The sequence below is a fragment of the Microcaecilia unicolor genome, chromosome 14 (assembly GCF_901765095.1).
Source record: "Microcaecilia unicolor chromosome 14, aMicUni1.1, whole genome shotgun sequence".
NCBI lineage: Eukaryota > Metazoa > Chordata > Amphibia > Gymnophiona > Siphonopidae > Microcaecilia > Microcaecilia unicolor.
This window is the reverse complement of record NC_044044.1, coordinates 20,512,376-20,531,034: the sequence shown is the minus strand read 5'-3', so window position 1 is coordinate 20,531,034 and position 18,659 is coordinate 20,512,376. Positions and strand designations below refer to the sequence as shown.

The following is an 18,659-nucleotide window of genomic DNA, read 5'->3' as shown; positions in this document are numbered from 1 at the left end:
AAGCATTTTTGCATTGATTGATTAGGTTTACAGATCTTTTAAGAAATTCAGCTCAATTGCCATCAGGACCTGGTGATTTGGCCAGTTTTTATAATCAATGACTTTAAAAAAAAAAAAATTCTTCTTGATTTATAGATTGATTAAGGATTTGTAGCTTATTCCTATTTGGGGGAGGCTGGATTCAGAAAACAATTCATCCTTGATTTTTCAATCAGTCTCTGTGCAAATAAATTCTTATCATATGGAAGAAATAACTCTGTCGTTTCTTTTGATCTAGAGCTTCCTCTCAACCCAGTCCTCAGGCCACACCCAGCCAATCAGGTTTCCGGGACACCCACAATGAGTATGTATGAGAGAGATGCGCAAACAATGGAAGTAATCTCACGCATATTCATTGTCGGTATCCTGAAACTGCACTGGCAAGTGTGTATCATAGGCCTATTGTGAGCCAAGTTTTATTATTCCATACCCTGCCATTTCTTTGTTACAGCAAAAAAAGAAAAGGGGTCCTGTTATTTTGAAACACAGCAGGTATCCGTTTTGACTTGGTTAGCACTGCTTGTCGCCGGTCCTCTATCCTCTAGGAGGGCCTCAGGCTGAAGGACTGCGCGCTGTCCTGTCCCTTTTTCCAGTCTGCACTCTTCTGGACCCAGTATGAACACATTAATCTTCTTGTACCCTATGATGTCCTGCACTCGACTCGCTTTCACCATCTCATAGATCTTCTGAATCACTGGAAGCAGCTGAGGAAATCCTCCAGCTGTGGCCAGATCACGACTGTAGCTCCACTGCAGTGAATCCATGCGGTGGAAGTGCTTGGGTCTTCCCCCGGAACCCAGGAAGCACCGGTACTCCGCCTCCACCTCGGCCTCCATGCGCGTAGTCGGCGGCAGCGGACAGGAGCCTGCCAGGACGGCCAGAGCGAAGCGCGCCTGCCGGTCGAAGAATGGAAAAGGTACAATGGTCTTGCAGACGCCAATGAAGAAGAGGGTAGGGAACCGGGCATGGACAAGATGCTTGTACAGCGGGTACAAAAGGTCCTTGTCTGCCCGCAGTCCCACGTCGCCCCCCAGGAACGGGAAGCGGTAGTTGTAACCTGTGCAGAAGATGAAAGCGTCAACTCGATGCTCGGAGCCATCCTCAAAAGTGACAGAGTGACGGGAGAGGCGGAGCACAACTGGAGCCTGGAACAGGTTCCCTGGCAGCTGGCAGCTCAGAGGCGACTTCCCGTGGCTCAGGATCACCCGCTCCGCCACCGCTGACAGCTCCAGAGCGATGTCAATCCCAGAGGGGCCGGCGCCCAGCAGCACCACGGTCTGTCCTGAAAAAGGCTCCGGGGAGCGGTAAGAATGGCTATGCAACAGACACCCTGAAACAAGACAAGTAGGAGTGAATGAGAGAGAGGGGAGAAAGGAAGGTGAACAAAGGCAGAGGGAGAGAGAGGAGAGAGGAGGGGCTGTGTGGCATAGAAAAGTGAATGAGGATGTGAGAAGATGGAAGACAGCAAAGGAGGGGCCAGAGAGAAGAAAGCAGGACAAGGGGAAGGTGACAGAAGAAAGGATGGGTGGCATTCCTGGTGCTGGTTAATGCAGGAAGTGTTTCACAGCAAACCCTGGTTAAAGCAAAGATGTGAGCAGCAGACAACAGAGGTTAACGCATTAATTTTCATAACAGCAACAGACAGGGGAGGGAGTAATGCAGCACTCTCACCTTCAAACTCCTCCATGCCTGGGATGGGAGGGATGTAGGGGTCGGAGTAATGTCTGTAATGGGAGGGAGAGGAGAGAGAGGAGGGTGGGTGAGTGTTTTCCAGGGGATGGGAACGGACGGTAATGCAGACACCAGAAAAAGACTTGGCTCCCTTCCCTTCCTGTAAACCCAGGAAAAAACTTTTACTGTACAAACAGCACGGTGTGGGTTACATGGAGGATAGAAACATTATTCATGGGTAAGACGCTTCTCTAACCGTGCTTGAAGTACAGAGGTCAGAAAGGATTTGCACATGTAGGAATTGTGCAGAGAAAGGACACTCATGCGGACAAATCTGCTCAGATTGTCCAAATGGGCTATTTGTAGCAGACAAAAAAAAGACAGTTAAGCAAAGATTTAATTACACTATATAAATATATCAAAGGACCCCTCTAGGGGTCAGGCAGGCTATGCATTCCTCATATTGATCTGGTCCTGCAGCAGGTGAGGGATCATTTCATAAAACAAGAGAGATCTAGGAAGCCAGATGCTGATTCATTGCTATTACTGAAGACACAGAACTTCGGCTGGCAGGGATTGGGGACCAGCACAGGTACTCGACAGCGATGGCGACAGGGGAAGGTTGGCGACGCCGGGGGAGGGGTCCAGGGCCAAATCTGAGGGGGCCCAGCCCCCCCATAGCTACACCACTGGTTTACGGAAACGGTGGTGAATTCATGGTACAACCTCCTGGTGAGATAGGATCTCTAAGGGAGAGAAAGGGAGAGTAGAGATTAGTGGTTGTTGTGGATGGGCAGATGGGTCATACAGTCTTTATTTGCCATCATTTTCAATGTTTCCATTACTCTTCTGTGCTTCTCTCGCTCCCTCTTTGCCCCATCCCTTTACCGGCCTACTCCCATACTATAAGTCCTAAAGCCTACCCATTTCTGAGCCAAATATGGGATTAAGTGTGAGATATATCCTTTTTAATGACTGAATTCTGAAGGGGTAGGAAAGATGGGTGAGTGGATAGTAAACAGGGTTGAAGCCGCAAAGACTAGCCATACAGCTGGCAAGTTTCAAACCTGTGCTAATTCCATGTGCCAATCTGTGTCCATTCCCAGGTGGCCAACGCACACGCACGTATTACGCTCTGGAATATTTTCGCAGCTGCAGGAGTCATGGCTACAACGTTAAATTCATTCAAAAGTAAATTGGACACTATTTATAAATTCAGAAGCACTATGAGATGTTGGTACAGAGACAGTTTCTGCTTCACGGATCTCGCAATATAGTGAAGACACACAGAGAGACCAACTAGCAGGATTCAGGACATTATTTATTAAAGCAAACAGGGTTAAAATGAAAAAGAGCCAGGTTTAAGATAGAAAATCAAATCTTAAAAGAAAGGCCAGAGAGGGAGCAAGACACACTGCTGATGCAGCGATTCAGGGCCAAATGTTAGATAAGGGGCCGGGAAGGAATCTTTTTCCTCTGTTTCAGACCTAGCTAGGGATATATGGAAAATGAGGGATATATATATACCGGAGAGAGAGGGACCCTTAAATCACTTACCCAGAGCACACCATGACAGCGTGGAACCTCTCAGTTACCCTCTCTGGAGAGTTCCTGGCATGACGTACCGTGATATCCCATGTGACCCTTTCATGTTCGATGGTACTTAACACAGGCTTCACGCTCTCCACCAGACAGTGAAACTAATACAGGGGGAGAAGAGGCCATGAGTCAAAATCAACTTCGACCCCTTTATCCACTGCTCCCTGGGAGGGGGGGCTATCTCTGTGGGATTGGAATATGTTGTTGAGGCAACCAAGGCACCCATAATTTAGCATCTCCCCTTTACTTCCCCTCTCCTCACGAGGTGCAGTGTCCAACATCTCCCCATTTTCCCCTCCCCCAAGGTGTCCAGCATCTCCCAGTTTCTTCCTCCTTCCCCTCCACCAAGGTGTCCAGCATCCCCTCGTTTCTTCTCCCTTCCCCCCCTCACCAAGGTGTCCAGCATCTCCCTTTTCTTCCCCCTGCCAAGGTAGCCTGCATCTCTCTCCTTCCCTAATCCCCAAAGTATCCACCAACTCTCCCTTTTTCCTTCCTTTTGTCATCACTGAAGCTATCGCCCCTCTACCTCTGTCCTCTACCCAGAGCGTGGCACAGGGCCTCCGAGTACTCATACGTGCTCAAGGCTAACCGTCCCATCTGCTCCAACCAAAACTTCCTGTGCTGAAAGGTCTGCCATTGCTCTGCCACTGCCCCCTTCCCTCAAACTCTAATGCCCTAGGCAGACACCTAATCTGCCTAGAGGGATGGCCAGTTCTGGAGGCGATGCTCTCTCACCTTCACATACTCCAGGATCCCAAAGCGTTCTGCGTAGCTCTGCAGGTATCTCAGGACATCCTGATGGTGGATGAAGGATGGAAGAGATGAGGAGAAGGCATGGTCAGGGAAGGCCATTATCTCCTTGGGAAGGTTTGTCCTGAGAGAGACAAAGGAGGGGAAACCCAGCCACAGAATGGTTATCAAAACCAGAAGCAGCAATACCAGTACTAGTTAAAGCTATACCACTGGTTAACAGTACCAGTTAATGTAATTACCCTACTAGTTCCAGGTAGGGTTACCATATTTTGTCCTCAGAAAAAGAGGACACATCTCGCGCCCCCCTGCCCCGCCCACACCATGCCCCTTTCACATTCTCGCCCTGCCCTTTCTCGCTCTCACCCCGTCCCCTGTCACATATTCCCCTCCCCTCCCCTTACTTACTATCTACTGCCCTGGTGGTCTCGTGACCTCTTCGGGGCAGGAAAAAGCCCCCTCTTTCCTGCCTGGAGCGCTGCCCTTGCCCTGCATCCTGTTGCTGTGACGGGCTTGGGATTCAAAATGGCCGCCGAGAGTCGAAGTCTCGCGAGGCCTAGGGTTACCATATGGCTCCAGAAAAAGGAGGACGGATTGAGCCAGCCGGGTTTTACTTCCATTGTTTTCCATTGAAAGCAATGGAAGTAAAACCCGGCTGGCGCAATTGCTTTCCATTGAAAGCAATGGAAGTAAAACCCGGCTGGCTCAATCCGTCCTCCTTTTTCTGGAGCCATATGGTAACCCTAGCGAGGCCGCGTCAACTCTCGGCGGCCATTTTGAATCCCGAGAGCGTCACACAGCAACAGGATGCAGGGCAAGGGCAGCGCTCCGGGCAGGAAAGAGGGGGCGCTTTCCTGCCCCGGAGAGATCACTAGACCACCAGGGCAGTAGATAGTAAGGAAAGGGAGGGGAGACTAGGATAGGTCCGCCACCCGCTTGTCCAGAAATCCGGACAAACGGGCGGACCGGCAAAACCCGCCCGGGCGCCCGAACAATAGTGAAAGCAGTAATTTTATTTACGGTGCTAGTTAAAGCAGGACCACGCATGGGGAGGTTAGCTAAAATGTTTGAGCACATACAGCTCGGCTTAGTAAACAGGGCCCGTAATTTTGTATGGTTTTTTTTTCATATTTTGTTTATAGCTGTGCTTGCATTTTGTAAATCGCTTCGGTATAGGTGGTATAAAGTTTGAAAATTAAATAATAACTAAATAATAAATTCGGAGACTTTTCGCTCTGTTTTGCTGGATGGTGTCCTCAACAGTGGGCCAAACTGAATCTAATTATGACAGTTAAGCAGTTGCTCCAGTGCGCAGACTCCTCATTTCCAGTCCTGGCTTGTTTGGGGTTTTTTTTTTTCTTTACCTGAGATCCCGGTACATGCTGGAGGAGACGGGAAACTCATCCTCAGTCACGCTAGGCCCCTCCCGGTACACCCAGGTACCACCGATCTGCTCAGCCGACTCGAACACCGCTGGCGGGGCAAACAAGTCCTGCTTGGCTAGGATGTGGCGAGCAGCGCAAAGCCCAGCCGCACCGGCACCGATCACGGCCACTCGCAGCCTCTCATCAGCCATGGCTCGCACACATGCAGCCTTGAGAAGGGAGAAAAGACACGTCAGCTGGAAACTACTAAACCAAGGCACCAGTTTCATGAAATTTCCTTTATATTTGACTGTCTCTGGCATCCAAAATGTGACAGTGGCTGATTTTTCATGTCATGGGTCCATAAGCAGTCTGAAAAAGTTGCACGTTTAAAAGTCTGTAACTTTTTTTTTTTATTGTTTTACATAAAAGAATGGGATTTGGACTGTTATTACATATTGTTTACGCAAACAGAATTCGTTAAAACCTCATTTTTTGTTTACCATTTCCCCAAAGACGGTCATATGTAGAAAATCTGATCCACCTGTCAAGAAAAATGCAGTATTCAGTCCAGCTAAAGGAGGTGTCTGAGAAAGATAAAGGGGACGGGACAACTTCCCAATGGGAAAAAGCTAAAGCGACTAGAGTAGGCTCTTCAGCTTGGAGAAGAGAAGGCTGAGGGGAGATATGATCGAGGTCTATAAAATAATGAGTGGAGTAGAACGGGTTGACGGTGAAGCGTCTGTTTACTCTTTCCAAAAATACTAGGACTAGGGGGCACGCAATGAAGCTACTAAGTAGTGCATTTACAACAAACCGGAGATTTCTTCACTAAATGTGTAATTAAAGTCTGGAATTTGTTGCCAAAGAATGTGGTAAAAGCAGTTAGCTTAGCAGGGTTTAAAAAAAAAGGTTTGGGTAATTTCCTAAAAGAAAAGTCCATACAATTATTTCTAGGATAAGCAGCATAAAATCTGTTTTACTGTTCTGGGATCTTGCCAGGTACTCGTGACCTGGATTGCCCACTATTGGAACCAGGATACTGGGCTCGGAAAAAAAACAACAACCCAGAAATAAAATAACAATATGTTGAAAGAAACAAACAATCACAGCTTTCGTCTCTATTTTAAGGTCTCTGACCCCCACTGGTTCTTGAATACAATTATCCCAGAGCACAAAGGAAATAAACAGAAATGTGCAGGAAAAATACAGAGACACACAGAAAAGGTAGAAACGCCTTAATTCTGGACGTCCTAGATCTGAGCTCTCTCCAGTGTGCACACAGACACAAAGCATATTTAGTTACACCCCCAAGGAATTATGCACCAAAAAAAATCTAAATGTTTATTTTCCCCACAACATATTCAATAACGACTGTAAAACTGTAAAACTCATTCTCGGAGACTTCAACATACACGTTGATGACCTGTCCAACTCTCACGCTTCTCAGTTCCTCACTCTAACATCATCCTTCAACCTCCAGCTTTGTTCCACCACCCCTACTCACCGTGATGGCCATTGCCTTGACCTCGTCCTCTCCTCTTCCGGCTCACCCTCCAATTTCCACACCTCAGCTCTTCCTGTCTCTGATCATCACCTGATCACCTTCACACTTCTTCACCCTCCCCCTCAGCCCCGCCCAACATTAACCACTACTTCCAGGAATCTCCAGATTATTGACCCTCCCACCTTATCATCTAGTATTTTTAATCTCCCTCCCCTCCATCATGTCCTCCGAGTCTGTTGACGAGGCTGTCTCCGCTTACAATGCCACTCTCTCCTCTGCTCTGGACACCCTTGCACCATCCACCTCCCGTCCCACAAGGCGTACTAATCCCCAGCCCTGGCTGACCCCTTGCATCCGTTACCTTCGCTCCTGCGCCCGATCTGCTGAACGCCTCTGGAGGAAATCTCGCACCCATTCAGATTTCCTTCACTACAAATTCATGCTATCCTCCTTCCAGTCCTCACTATTCCTTGCCAAACAGGACTATTACACCCAATTGACTAATTCTCTCAGCTCTAACCCTCGTCGTCTCTTCGCCACCCTTAACTCCCTCCTCAAAGTGCCCTCCGCTCCCACCCCCCCGTCACTCTCTCCTCAATCACTGGCTGACTACTTCCGCGACAAGGTGCAAAAGATCAACCTTGAGTTCACTACCAAGGTAATGACCTGTTCCTTGCCAAATCCAGAGGCCACTACTCCATCCTCATCCTCCTGGATCTATCCGCTGCTTTTGACACTGTCAATCATGACTTACTTCTTGCCACACTGTCCTCATTTGGGTTCCAGGGCTCTGTCCTCTCCTGGTTCTCCTCCTATCTCTCCCACCGCACCTTCAAAGTTCACTCTCATGGATCTTCCTCCACCCCCATCCCCTTATCTGTTGGTGTTCCCCAGGGATCGGTCCTTGGACCCCTTCTCTTCTCAATCTACACCTCTTCCCTGGGCTCCCTGATCTCATCTCATGGTTTCCAGTATCATCTCTATGCTGATGACACCCAACTGTATCTCTCCACACCAGACATCACCGCGGAGACCCAGGCAAAGGTATCGGCCTGCTTATCCGACATTGCTGCCTGGATGTCCAACCGCCACCTGAAACTGAACATGTCCAAGACCGAGCTTATCGTCTTTCCACCAAAACCCACTTCTCCTCTTCCTCCACTTTCTATCTCAGTTGATAACACCCTCATCCTCCCCGTCTCATCTGCCCGCAACCTCGGAGTCATCTTTGACTCCTCTCTTTCCTTCTCTGCGCATATCCAGCAGATAGCCAAGACCTGTCGCTTCTTCCTCTTTAACATCAGCAAAATTCGCCCTTTCCTCTCTGAACACACCACCCGAACTCTCGTCCACGCTCTCATTACCTCTCGCCTGGACTACTGCAACTTACTCCTCACCGGCCTCCCACTTAGCCATCTATCCCCCCTTCAGTCTGTTCAGAACTCTGCTGCACGTCTCATATTCCGCCAGAACCGATATACTCATATCACCCCTCTCCTCAGGTCACTTCACTGGCTTCCGATCAGATACCGCATTCAATTCAAGCTTCTCCTTCTTACCTACAAATGCACTCAGTCTGCTGCCCCTCACTACCTCTCTACCCTCATCTCCCCTTACGTTCCCGCCCGTAACCTCCGTTCACAGGATAAATCCCTCCTCTCAGTACCCTTCTCCACCACCGCCAACTCCAGGCTCCGCTCATTCTGCCTCGCCTCACCCTATGCTTGGAACAACCTTCCTGAACCCTTACGCCAAGCCCCCTCCCTGCCCATCTTCAAGTCTTTGCTTAAAGCCCACCTCTTCAATGCTGCGTTCGGCACCTAACCCTTACCGTTCAGTGAATCCAGACTGCCCCAATTTGACTGCCCCGATCGGACCGACCGTTCACTTGTCTATTAGATTGTAAGCTCTTTGAGCAGGGACTGTCTCTCTTTGTTAAATTGTACAGCGCTGCGTAACCCTAGTAGCGCTCTAGAAATGTTAAGTAGTAGTAGTAGTAGTAAAACGGTTACAAAATCTGTCACCCCTGAGGGACTGATGCAGAGAGACTCATGGTTGGGGCATGTGCTGATGCCTGAGCATGTGGCTCTTAACACCATGCAAATTTTATATGTGTGGAAATCTTGCAGCTAAAGGGGGGAGGGGAGAGTTTGCCGGACACATGTGCACAGCGGTTTCATGGTAAGCGTAGCTTCTGTGCACATGTCCAAACAAAAACTGAGTGGCAGCTCACATCAGTACCTGTCACTCTGCACCTAAATATCAGCCTCATAGAAATTAAATTTTTCGCACGGCTCATTTTTAGGCGCAGAACAGGCGTCGCTGATGTGCGCTTTCACCTTCAGTTTTGTTCAGACACACACATATATCTGTTATCTCTCATCTGCATTTGAACCTTGCAGAGAGCCTTGCAAAAGGAGACGAAACTGAAAAACTGGCATGAAATCCTCTCCGTGAACCCCTCGTGCACCGCCCCCGACCTAGCGGAAAAATGCTCACAGCAATTGCGCATCTGAAGCCTCTATTTACCTCGCTAAGACACAATGGCCTCATCAGCATTCATTTTAAAATGCAACTTGCGGACGTGGATTCTGCACGACTTAACTAACACCCGTGCTCAATCCCTCTCTACATTGCATGGCAAGTAAAACCTGCAGTAACCACACGCTTAGGCCCCGGGTAGCTTTCTGCATAGGCCCCTGACCATCCGGGCCTGCGGGCAGGAAAAGACAGAGAGATGCTGAACCTGCAGAGCCCCAGGCTGAGGTTGTACAAACATGATGGGGCCATAACGCCCATGAATTACCTCCTCCCAAGGCAGTGCAGTCCAAGTCAGCATCGTCCCGATCCCCTCGCCTGTTTCCAGGCACACAGAGTGATGGGCTAACTGAAATCACTCTAGCAAACTACTCCCACACTGCCCGTCATACTTTTAAACTTTCTGCACGGTGCCTTGGAGAATTGTACATACATATAATGGCATAACTCCCTGGGGATATACACAGAACAGTCTGTGATACATACCGAGATCTCAGAGTCCCTCTTCTATGTTCACCTAATGCGTCCCTGTGAACTTTGGCCATCACGAGTTAAGACACACTGCAGCCAACATCACACGCGATGCAAGTCTTAGGAAGCCAGACAGACACTATGCAGGCATGGTTTGTGTTAGTTACCTCTAGGAAATAAGAAAACAAATCTGAAATAATACATAGCCATGTCTTTCCCATCCCTCCAGGGAAGGCACTGTGTATGCACACACAGACACACACAAACAAAACAGATAAATATATGTGCATGCACACACACACACGTGTAGATAACCAGCACACGTGCAGATATGCAAGCAGCAGTTATGCAGATCACACACGTGGAGAGAGATGCCGAAAATACCCAGTTCCAGAAGGGAGATTTAAGGTCCGTCCTGGAATTTTCACAACCCTTTCAGGTGCTCTATGGCACCAGCAGTAGTGGGTAGAATCAAGGACTACAATTACCACATTGCTTTGGGATGCAAACCGGAACGAGTCAAAAAGTCTCCTTCCAGGAACTGAGCAACTTGGCAGATGAACGTCCACACGCATGATTTATTCCAAGTGCACGAAACAGCCTCTAGCAGGCAGCTTTACCCCAGTCTGGGTGTGCATGGATTATAGGACTTGTAATGCAGCTTGCTCCCAGGGAATGTAGATTTTATGACTCATCCCCACCCTCTCTAGTTGAGTCTCTATGGAGTCAGCCCAGAATAGATCACCTCCCCCTCCCTCTGTCCGTCCTCCACCCACTCACCAGCTCCACCACTCTCTCCTTCTCCTCCTCCCGAGGGCGCATGCGCAGGGAGGCTCGGGGCAGGGGAACGTCGGGAACTGTAGTTCGGAAGAGGCTCCGCCACGTGGTCACACTCCCTTCCTCTTCCCCCGATCTCTGAGTCCCCGCGGAATCGGTTCAGAACTCCAGATCTGATGGTAGAAGCGAGGTTTCTTCCTGATCTGCAAGAGGAAGGTGGTTGGGGCGCCCTGCTAACTTCCACACCCATGAAAAAGTAGCAGCTGCATTAAAGTAATCAGGAAACTCTATCTCAGTGTTTTTTTCCTACCTCTTTGGTTGCAGGGAAAACGGTGTGCTGATGCCTACTCGGGATCTCTAGGAATGCAGATGGAGTTTTCTAGCTAACTAGCTTTCTGTTTTGTTTTAAGCTAGGTGAGCAGCACAGCCCAGCACCACTGAATTCTTGTTTACAGTCAGATATTACCTTGCCTGCTGTACTGGTGCCTCTATTGTCCTGGCTTAATGGGTGACATCGGTGAGGGACCCCCCCCCCCCCCCAACTTGTGATTTCAAGAGATTTCCCTTGGCTGAATGGAAGGGGGAGTGGCCTAGTGGTTACAGTGGTGGACTTTGGTCCTGGGGAACTGGGTTCAATTCCCACTGCAGGCACAGGCAGCTCCCTGTGACCCTGGGCAAGTCACCTAACCCTCCCTTGCCCCAGGTACAAATAAGTACCTGTATATAATATGTAAGCCACATTGAACCTGCTATGAGTGGGAAAGCACAGGGTACACATGTAAGAAAAAAAATGATAATTACATCACTGGCAAGAGCAGGGATTTTTGTCCTTTCAAATGCACTGCAAAGAATGTTTGGAGGAGTTGTGAGGCAGGAGAGAATTTTCTTTTTATCAAGGGCCTACCATAAAACAGAGTTCACAGCATGGCAAAAATATTTTTGCCATTTTTTTTGTGATTTTATCCTGTCCCCCACTCTTATCTTTTTGAGATGCTGTGACCAGAATTGCACCATGAAGTGATATTCTGATATCCTTTCATTTATTCTCTATTCACGTTGATTTTTTTTGGTTGCCGCTACATAATACGCAGATTTTTAACTTTGTCCGTGACTCCTAATGGGGGACCTAGAATCTTGTAGTTATAGTTTGGATTCTTCTTCCCAACGTGCATCACTTTGCACTGTCTGTTACATTTCATAACATCCTCCTGCACGCTCTTGGAAGTTTTGAATAATTTGGTGTTATCTACAAATTCGATTACCTCCCTCTTCATTCCCATTTCCAGATGAAGCCTTACCGTACTGGGACAGACTGAAGGTCCATCAAGCCTAGTATTCTGTTTCCAGCATTGATCAACCCAAGTCAGGAGATTGGAACTGGACCAGTCTGTACAATCATCTAGAATTCCGGAAAAAAAAAACCCTAAAAACTCACCTGTTCGAGAAGGCACAGCCCACAGTATCTGACATAAATAACGAAATATGGCATTTTAATCAGGAAACAGTTTCCAACCCCAACGCATGATCACACCCTTTGTCTGAATCACCCCACTGTATTTGTCACTGTAATAGTACCCCTATACTGTATTTGTTCACAGCGGAGTCTGTAACCACCTCTCCGGAACTATGTAAGCCACTTTGAGCCTACTAATAAGTGGGAAAAGGAGGGATACAAATGTAACAAATTTATAAATATGTTAAAAAAACCACTGGTCTCAGTACAGATCCCTGTGGTATTCCACTATTCACCTTCCTCTACTGAGAATTGCCTATTTAACTCTACTGTCCATTTTGTATCTTACAACCAGTTCCCAACTCAAAACAGAACATTGCCTCATAAGAACATATAAGTATTGATAGTGAGACAGAGCAAAGGTCCATCAAGCCCAGGATCCTGTTTTCAGCCATGGCCAAGCCAGGTTACAAGTACCTGGCAAGATCCCAAAACAGTACAATATATTTTATGCTGCTTACCTTAGAAATAAGAAGCGGATTTTCCCCAAGATCATTTTAATAATGGCTTATGGACTTTTCTTTTAGGAAGCTAGCCAAATCTTTTTTAAACCCCGCTAAGCTAACTGCTTTTACTACATTCTCTGACAACAAATTCCAGTTTAATTACACGTTGAATGAAGACATATTTTCTCCAATACGTTTTCAATTTACTGCTTTGTAGCTTCACTGCATGTCCCCAGTCCTAGCATTTTTGGAGAGTAAACAAGCGATTCATGTCTACCTGTTCCACTCCACTCATTTTATAGACCTCTATCATATCTCCCCTCAGCCAGCTTTTCTCCAAGCTGAAGAGCCCTAGCCGCTTTAGCCTTTCATCATATCTTACAGCTTTTAAAATTTCCTGAGAAGTCTCTCACGAGGGATTTTTTCAAAAGTTTTTTGAAAATCCAGATACAATATATAAACTGGTTCACCTTCAACCATTCATCACACCTCAAAAAAAATATCTAGCAGACTGGCGAGACAAGACTTACCTTGGCAAAACCCATGTTGACTTTGTCCCATTAGCGTTTTTTGGGTTTTCATTTGGTGGACTAGAAAAAGTCTTTTACGTATAAACATTCTATCCTCTCACCAAAAATGCCTCATAGCCATAGAGATAACTAAACTCTCATTCAATTTTGTACATGAATCCTGATTATTTAAGATAGGTGGAAATATAGACCATATTGGAGGACAGCAGAGATCAGACCTTCTTTATTTACACTTGATATACCACACAAAATAGCCAGGAAACATATTAACTGAATTAGGTAAAAAGGCAATTCTTTCAAGACAAGCTGCATTCTCCGTTCAGAGCAGCCTGTAAAATATAGAAGTCTCTGAAACGGATTAATAAACTCCCCATAGTGCACTGCTCCTCCCTTCCAGAAAGATATCTCAGGATACAAGTTATGCCAGAAGCTCAACAGAGCTATGGGGTGGCAGTGGAGATCAAAAATAGAAGCTGTGTGTAACAAAACAATTTCTTTTTTAAGCATAGATGACAGAAAAAAAAAAAGTGTCCGATATACAAAGCAAATGTATAATATCCATTTTCAAAAATTAAGTTGTGCAAGTGTTTGATTGAGGTGGGGTGGGGGGGGGTGAGTGTTCTTCCAGGAGTCACCTAATACTCTTGCGCTGAAACCTGCCCAACTCTGGGACTATGTGAGGCCAACCCCCAAAATGTGATTTGAATCCCAGTCTCTCTTCCAGAAGGCAGTTTGGAAATGCAACTTTGCATACAGTTGGGCAGAACTAAATGACCCACCATGGGCAGGGAACTGGGCGTCACACTGAAAAAGTAGAAGTCACTTGTCTCCCTCAAACCTTTTATTTAACTTTACACAAAAGTCCTGCTTTAAAATAGAGCTCCATTAGTGTGGAACGCGAGGGAGAAAATGAATGCAAAATGGAAGAGGTACAATAGTTAAATTTTGTAAGCTTCATTTTTCACTGTTTGAGACAAGAGTTTTATAGGAATAAGAAAGGAGTTCAGAGGACAGACACCAAGCTCCTTCCACTGTGAGCCCTTGTTCTGAATTCTTGTGCTTTCTGTGCAAATCTGGTTTGCTGACAGGCTGATGGGTGCTCTGTTTTGTTTCTCCCCTTCAGAGGTGCAGTCCCTTCCTTGCTCATTGCTTTTAATCTGGTCTTCAGCGATGATGTCTGGGTTCCCACCAGGGTATGAATCCCGAGGAGAGTCTACAGGTGGGATTGTACTAGCAGATTCTTCTTGTCCCGGGCCTGTTTCAGGCCCTTCCTGCCTAGGCCACGGTGCGTTCAGCTGGTTGAAGGACTGGTACATATGGGTCCTGAGGCTGGCACAATCCAGTTGGATCAGTTCATCAGGGAGAGACATGAGCAGATCCAATATGACTGCGGACTCTGGTATGGGAAGAAAGGAGAGAGGAAGAAAGGAAAATAATGTATTCCACCAACATAATAAAAATGTACTTTGTACTTGGGACTGAGCGCTGTCCAAGGTGTAATCACCATTCTTAACCATATATCACAACCCTCTAGCTCATTCGTAGATTAACATAACACTCCTAATCATACCTAAAGCAGCTTTGTATCTATCTGCAGCTCATCCATCCACTATCTATGAAAGGAATTATCTAATCTTCATCAAGTCACTTGACCATCTTTCATTTCACTAGCAGACTACCCTTCCGACCATCTCACTACTGATCTACAAATAATGGGGGGGTGGGGGGGGCTCTGTGTAGACCGCATGAGAATGCAGCCACCATTACCTGCATCCCCCCATTTGTGGGCAGAGGAAGCAGAGTTATTTACCTGTAACGGGGGTTCTCTGTAGACAGCAGAATAATGCAGCCATACTATGTGGTGTGTCTGCATGTCCCCTACCAGTTGTCGGAGAACACCCAACCTTTATACGTAACACCCGATCTCTAACCCCACTTCTTCACATCAACCCACCTACTCATTCTGACATCCACTTAAAAATCTTTCCTTGATCTATGTAACTACCCAGCATAAATCTGCTGAATGTTGATCCGACACCCTTCACACTGAGAGGCTCCTTGGTTTCCAATCTTCCAACTTACCACAGCTGGAAAGCTCTGGCATTTTCCCCCCTCGGGTCAACGCTGACAAATATTTATAGATTTTCTCAAAGTCCACATTAAATTCCTCCGATCCTGGACTTGTTATCTCCTCCTCCGCAGTGGCTGAAACAGCTTCCTGGGACTGAGAGGTACCAGACACCCCGGCATCTTTGGCCTCATGGGAGCTTGTGGTAGGCTCTGGAATGTTACGAGATAAAGGCGATGAAGAATCACCTGGACAGCGCGCAGCAGAACTGTTAATAATCTTCTTTCCTGTGGTCCTTGTCGGCTTGCTTGGCACAGAGTGAAGTAAGCTGATAGGCTCGGTGGCTGCTATGGTTAGAATCTTGGAACGAAAAGAAAAGGCAGTTTTTGTGCATGATCTCTACACATCTAATGCTATGCTGTGAGAGAATACAAGTGTTCTTGCATAAGGCAAGAAAAAAAAGAGTGAAATCTAATCTTTTGTAGTTTAGAATTTGAATCAAGAGGAATGAGACAATATTTCCTGTGAACTGAGCTTGCAAATTCCAACCGATAAGAAATTGGTTGTCAGATCTACTTTTGTACATGCTACCAAGTTAACAGACTACAAAATAGATACAAGCGGCCATAGCTTTTCTGAAGTTCACAGCGTGCCCTCGCTGCCCAACGTCAGTTAAGGTCCCTTTTGCCCAGTCTTTCTGTTTCTTTGACTCTCACAGAACACACTTTAATCTGCTGGCCAAGTCAGGGGATTGGAACTGGGCTAGTCAGTATGCTATTGAATTGAAAGATGACCGACAGCAACATGAACCCCTGTATAACAATCTTGGCTCAGACAGAGCTCTTGAGGAAGACTGCCATTTGCTTACCTGAGAAAATGCTGCTGTTATTGCATCTTCAAGGTTAAAGGACACTTTTTCAGCCAGTTCGGTCCACACCTGAAAAAGATGTCCCAGGTCAAGGTATTAGGGAAGCAAACCAACACAAATTAACAATACAGACCTTGTGGTGGAGTGTGAGGAGAGGAACAGTAGGAAAGGACAGATCATTAGAGAGACCCCAATGGTGATGGACTGCAGCACATTCCCATGCCACATGAAGTAGCATACAAAACTCCTAGCCCCCCTAACCCCACACTTAATTTAAGAGTACCTCGATAGGTGCCAGGACCTGGGTCTCTTTGAATCTCTTCTCTTGCTGGCATCGGTAATCTTTCTGCACAGCTTCCCGTGCAACCCGGCCCTTCAGCAGGTGAATGAAACCCACAATCTGAAAAACAGAGCACACACATACTGCTAAAACTGCTATTCCCGATTTCCAGGGACTATTCCTGGATGCTCTTTGACAGGTAGCCATCAGCCTGGAGATGGGTAATTCTCTCCTTCCCTACCCCAGGACGTGAAAGGGATGCTCAAACTCTCATCCCAGCTCCCAGGTTCACTTGAAAGGAAATGATTGGCACGGATTGCTAAGCACGAGGTGGGCTCCTCATTCTTAAATATGCAGAACACAAAACATCTACACCACATGGTTCTTATTGCACTGGTGGCACCAAAGCTGAACATAATAGCCAGGATGTAGAAGCACCTTCCCTCATAAACAGATCATCTGGGAAACAGAGACAAAAACTGAGATGATCCAGGGGAAGGAGAGTAAGGAAGAGGTCGAGGAGGGGGGATGAGGAGATGAAGAAGAGTAGAGATCGATCTAACTAACTAGGGAAGAATGAAAGCAAAGACCAATTTTGTTGTGGGTGGAAACGACTGCTCAAGTTCAAGGGCTGTGCTATCTAAAGGTAAGATTAAGGTGGGCAGGGCGGAAGAATAAAGAAGGAACAAGCGAATAAGAGAGATTTGCTTTACTCGCCGCCTGTCTTTACTTGGAAAGGCAAGATATCAAAACTCTTATCAAATCTGAGCTATCTTTAGCCCTCAAAGTTCGAAATTCCTTATATATTGTTAACGTGTGGCTGCCTTTAACAACCTATCTTTCTTTAAACAAGAGTTTTTCATCGTACTTGAGTGTAAATTGCAGGTTTTGCTTTGAATGCATTCACAAATTGTTTCCCCCCCTACCCCCCTCCCTCTGTTATCGGTCTACTGATATTCTTTGGTGTGATTACTACTACTTAACATTTCTAAAGCACTACTAGGGTTACGCAGTGCTGTACAGTTTAACAAATAAGGTCACTTGTAATTTGTATTTCCTACCCCTGTTAGTAAAATTTAATAAAACATTTCTAAAAATTAAAAACTCTGATCAAATAAACACACGCCAGGCTGTCAAGCGGTGGGTGGGGTGGGGTGGGGTGGGGTGGGGTGGGGTGGGTCCCCCCCCCCCCCACTGAAAGATAAGGGGGTCCTCCTCCCCCCCACTGAAAGATAAGGGGTTCCCTCCTCCTCCCCCCCCCCCCACTGAAAGATAAGGGTGTCTCTCTCCCCCTCCCTCCCCCCACTGAAAGATAAGGGTGTCTCTCTCCCCCTCCCCCTCCCCACTGAAGGATAAGGGTGTCTCTCTCCCCCTCCCCCACTGAAGGATAAGGGTGTCCCCCTCCCCCTCTGAAAGATAAGGGTGTCCCCCTCCCCCTCTGAAAGATAAGGGTGTCCCCCTCCCCCCACTGAAAGATAAGGGTGTCCCCCTCCCCCTCTGAAAGATAAGGGTGTCCCCCTCCCCCTCTGAAAGATAAGGGTGTCCCCCTCCCCCACTGAAAGATAAGGGTGTCCCCCTCCCCCACTGAAAGATAAGGGGGGGGGGCTCCCGCAGAGCGGCCAGGCCACAAACAGAGCGCCACAGACCTGGGCCTGGCTCTTGTGCGGCAGCAGCGCCTGAAGGGCCTGGACGTCGGGCTCCTTCCGCTGCCTCTGTTCCTTCAGGGCCCTGAGCAGGAGCAGCTTCTCCCTGGGCCTCCAGGGAGACACCCGGGCCCGGCAGCCGCTCTCCTCCTCGTAACGCAGCGGCGCGGAACGGGTCCTGGCGGGGGGCTTCATCCTCCTCCTCCTCCTGACCCTGGAGGCTAAAGCTTCCGCTTCCGTTCGGTGACGTCACGGGAAAGGACGGAAGCCGGCGCGCGGACGTTCCAGAACGAGGGAAAGGCGGAGCCTGGGAGGGGGCGGGGCGAGAGAGAGAAAGAAGCCGACGGAATAATGATAATATAGAGCGTCTCTAGTCTTTCCCCCCCCCCCCCTCTAAATAAGATATCATCTTCTATTACCCTGTCATTCCATCCTTTTGCATTATGTTTTTTAACCACACACAAAAAAACAGCAAAACACGGAGGCGCGCACCCCAAACCCCACCTTTACCTGTCTGTAAACGTTTGAACTTTTGCGGAAGATCTAATGCGCGCATAAGTGAGAAAAGAGAGTAGGGAGCTCTGTTAATCCTGAG

At 47.5% G+C, this 18,659-nt stretch overlaps 2 protein-coding genes across 6 annotated transcripts; both read right to left on the bottom strand.

Annotated features, from left to right (window-relative positions):
• Positions 1-358: 358 nt before the first annotated feature.
• Positions 359-10,764, bottom strand: LOC115457508 (senecionine N-oxygenase-like). 5 transcript variants are annotated; one of them, XM_030186943.1, is made up of 8 exons: positions 10,720-10,764; positions 9,955-10,108; positions 5,927-5,967; positions 5,424-5,653; positions 4,045-4,183; positions 3,268-3,410; positions 1,711-1,763; positions 359-1,369 (listed from the first exon to the last, which is right to left on the bottom strand). In XM_030186943.1, exons 3-8 carry the CDS (start codon positions 5,945-5,947, stop codon positions 513-515), a joined length of 1,443 nt encoding a protein of 480 aa, XP_030042803.1. In that variant the 5' UTR covers positions 5,948-5,967; positions 9,955-10,108; positions 10,720-10,764; the 3' UTR covers positions 359-512. The 5 variants fall into 5 exon arrangements, with proteins under 5 accessions (XP_030042803.1, XP_030042804.1, XP_030042801.1 ...); XM_030186944.1 differs by lacking the exon at positions 10,720-10,764 and adding an exon at positions 10,560-10,636 and having other exon boundaries at positions 9,955-10,106; XM_030186941.1 differs by lacking the exon at positions 10,720-10,764 and adding an exon at positions 10,428-10,531.
• A 2,647-nt stretch (positions 10,765-13,411) lies between these two features.
• SNAPC2 (small nuclear RNA activating complex polypeptide 2) lies at positions 13,412-18,304 on the bottom strand. Its single transcript, XM_030186946.1, has 5 exons — positions 18,068-18,304; positions 16,425-16,541; positions 16,142-16,210; positions 15,288-15,633; positions 13,412-14,601 (listed from the first exon to the last, which is right to left on the bottom strand). The coding sequence occupies exons 1-5, from the start codon at positions 18,257-18,259 to the stop codon at positions 14,144-14,146; spliced, it is 1,182 nt and encodes a 393-aa protein (XP_030042806.1). The 5' UTR covers positions 18,260-18,304; the 3' UTR covers positions 13,412-14,143.
• Positions 18,305-18,659: the final 355 nt, after the last annotated feature.

What these genes read in the sequence shown, in the direction of transcription:
- LOC115457508 (XM_030186943.1), bottom strand. Translation starts at nt 5,947, where the DNA reads ATGACCGTCTTTGGGGAAATG. An exon ending in AGCATGTACCGGGATCTCAG is followed by an intron (nt 4,184 to 5,423) that starts GTAAAGAAAAAA and finishes TGTCTCTCTCAG; the next exon opens with GACAAACCTTCCCAAGGAGA. An exon ending in AGGCATGGAGGAGTTTGAAG is followed by an intron (nt 1,370 to 1,710) that starts GTGAGAGTGCTG and finishes GTCTTGTTTCAG; the next exon opens with GGTGTCTGTTGCATAGCCAT.
- SNAPC2 (XM_030186946.1), bottom strand. Translation starts at nt 18,259, where the DNA reads ATGAAGCCCCCCGCCAGGACCCGTTCCGCGCCGCTGCGTTACGAGGAG. An exon ending in CGCACAAGAGCCAGGCCCAG is followed by an intron (nt 16,542 to 18,067) that starts GTCTGTGGCGCT and finishes TCTGTTTTTCAG; the next exon opens with ATTGTGGGTTTCATTCACCT. An exon ending in GCCAGAGCTTTCCAGCTGTG is followed by an intron (nt 14,602 to 15,287) that starts GTAAGTTGGAAG and finishes TTCCCATACCAG; the next exon opens with AGTCCGCAGTCATATTGGAT.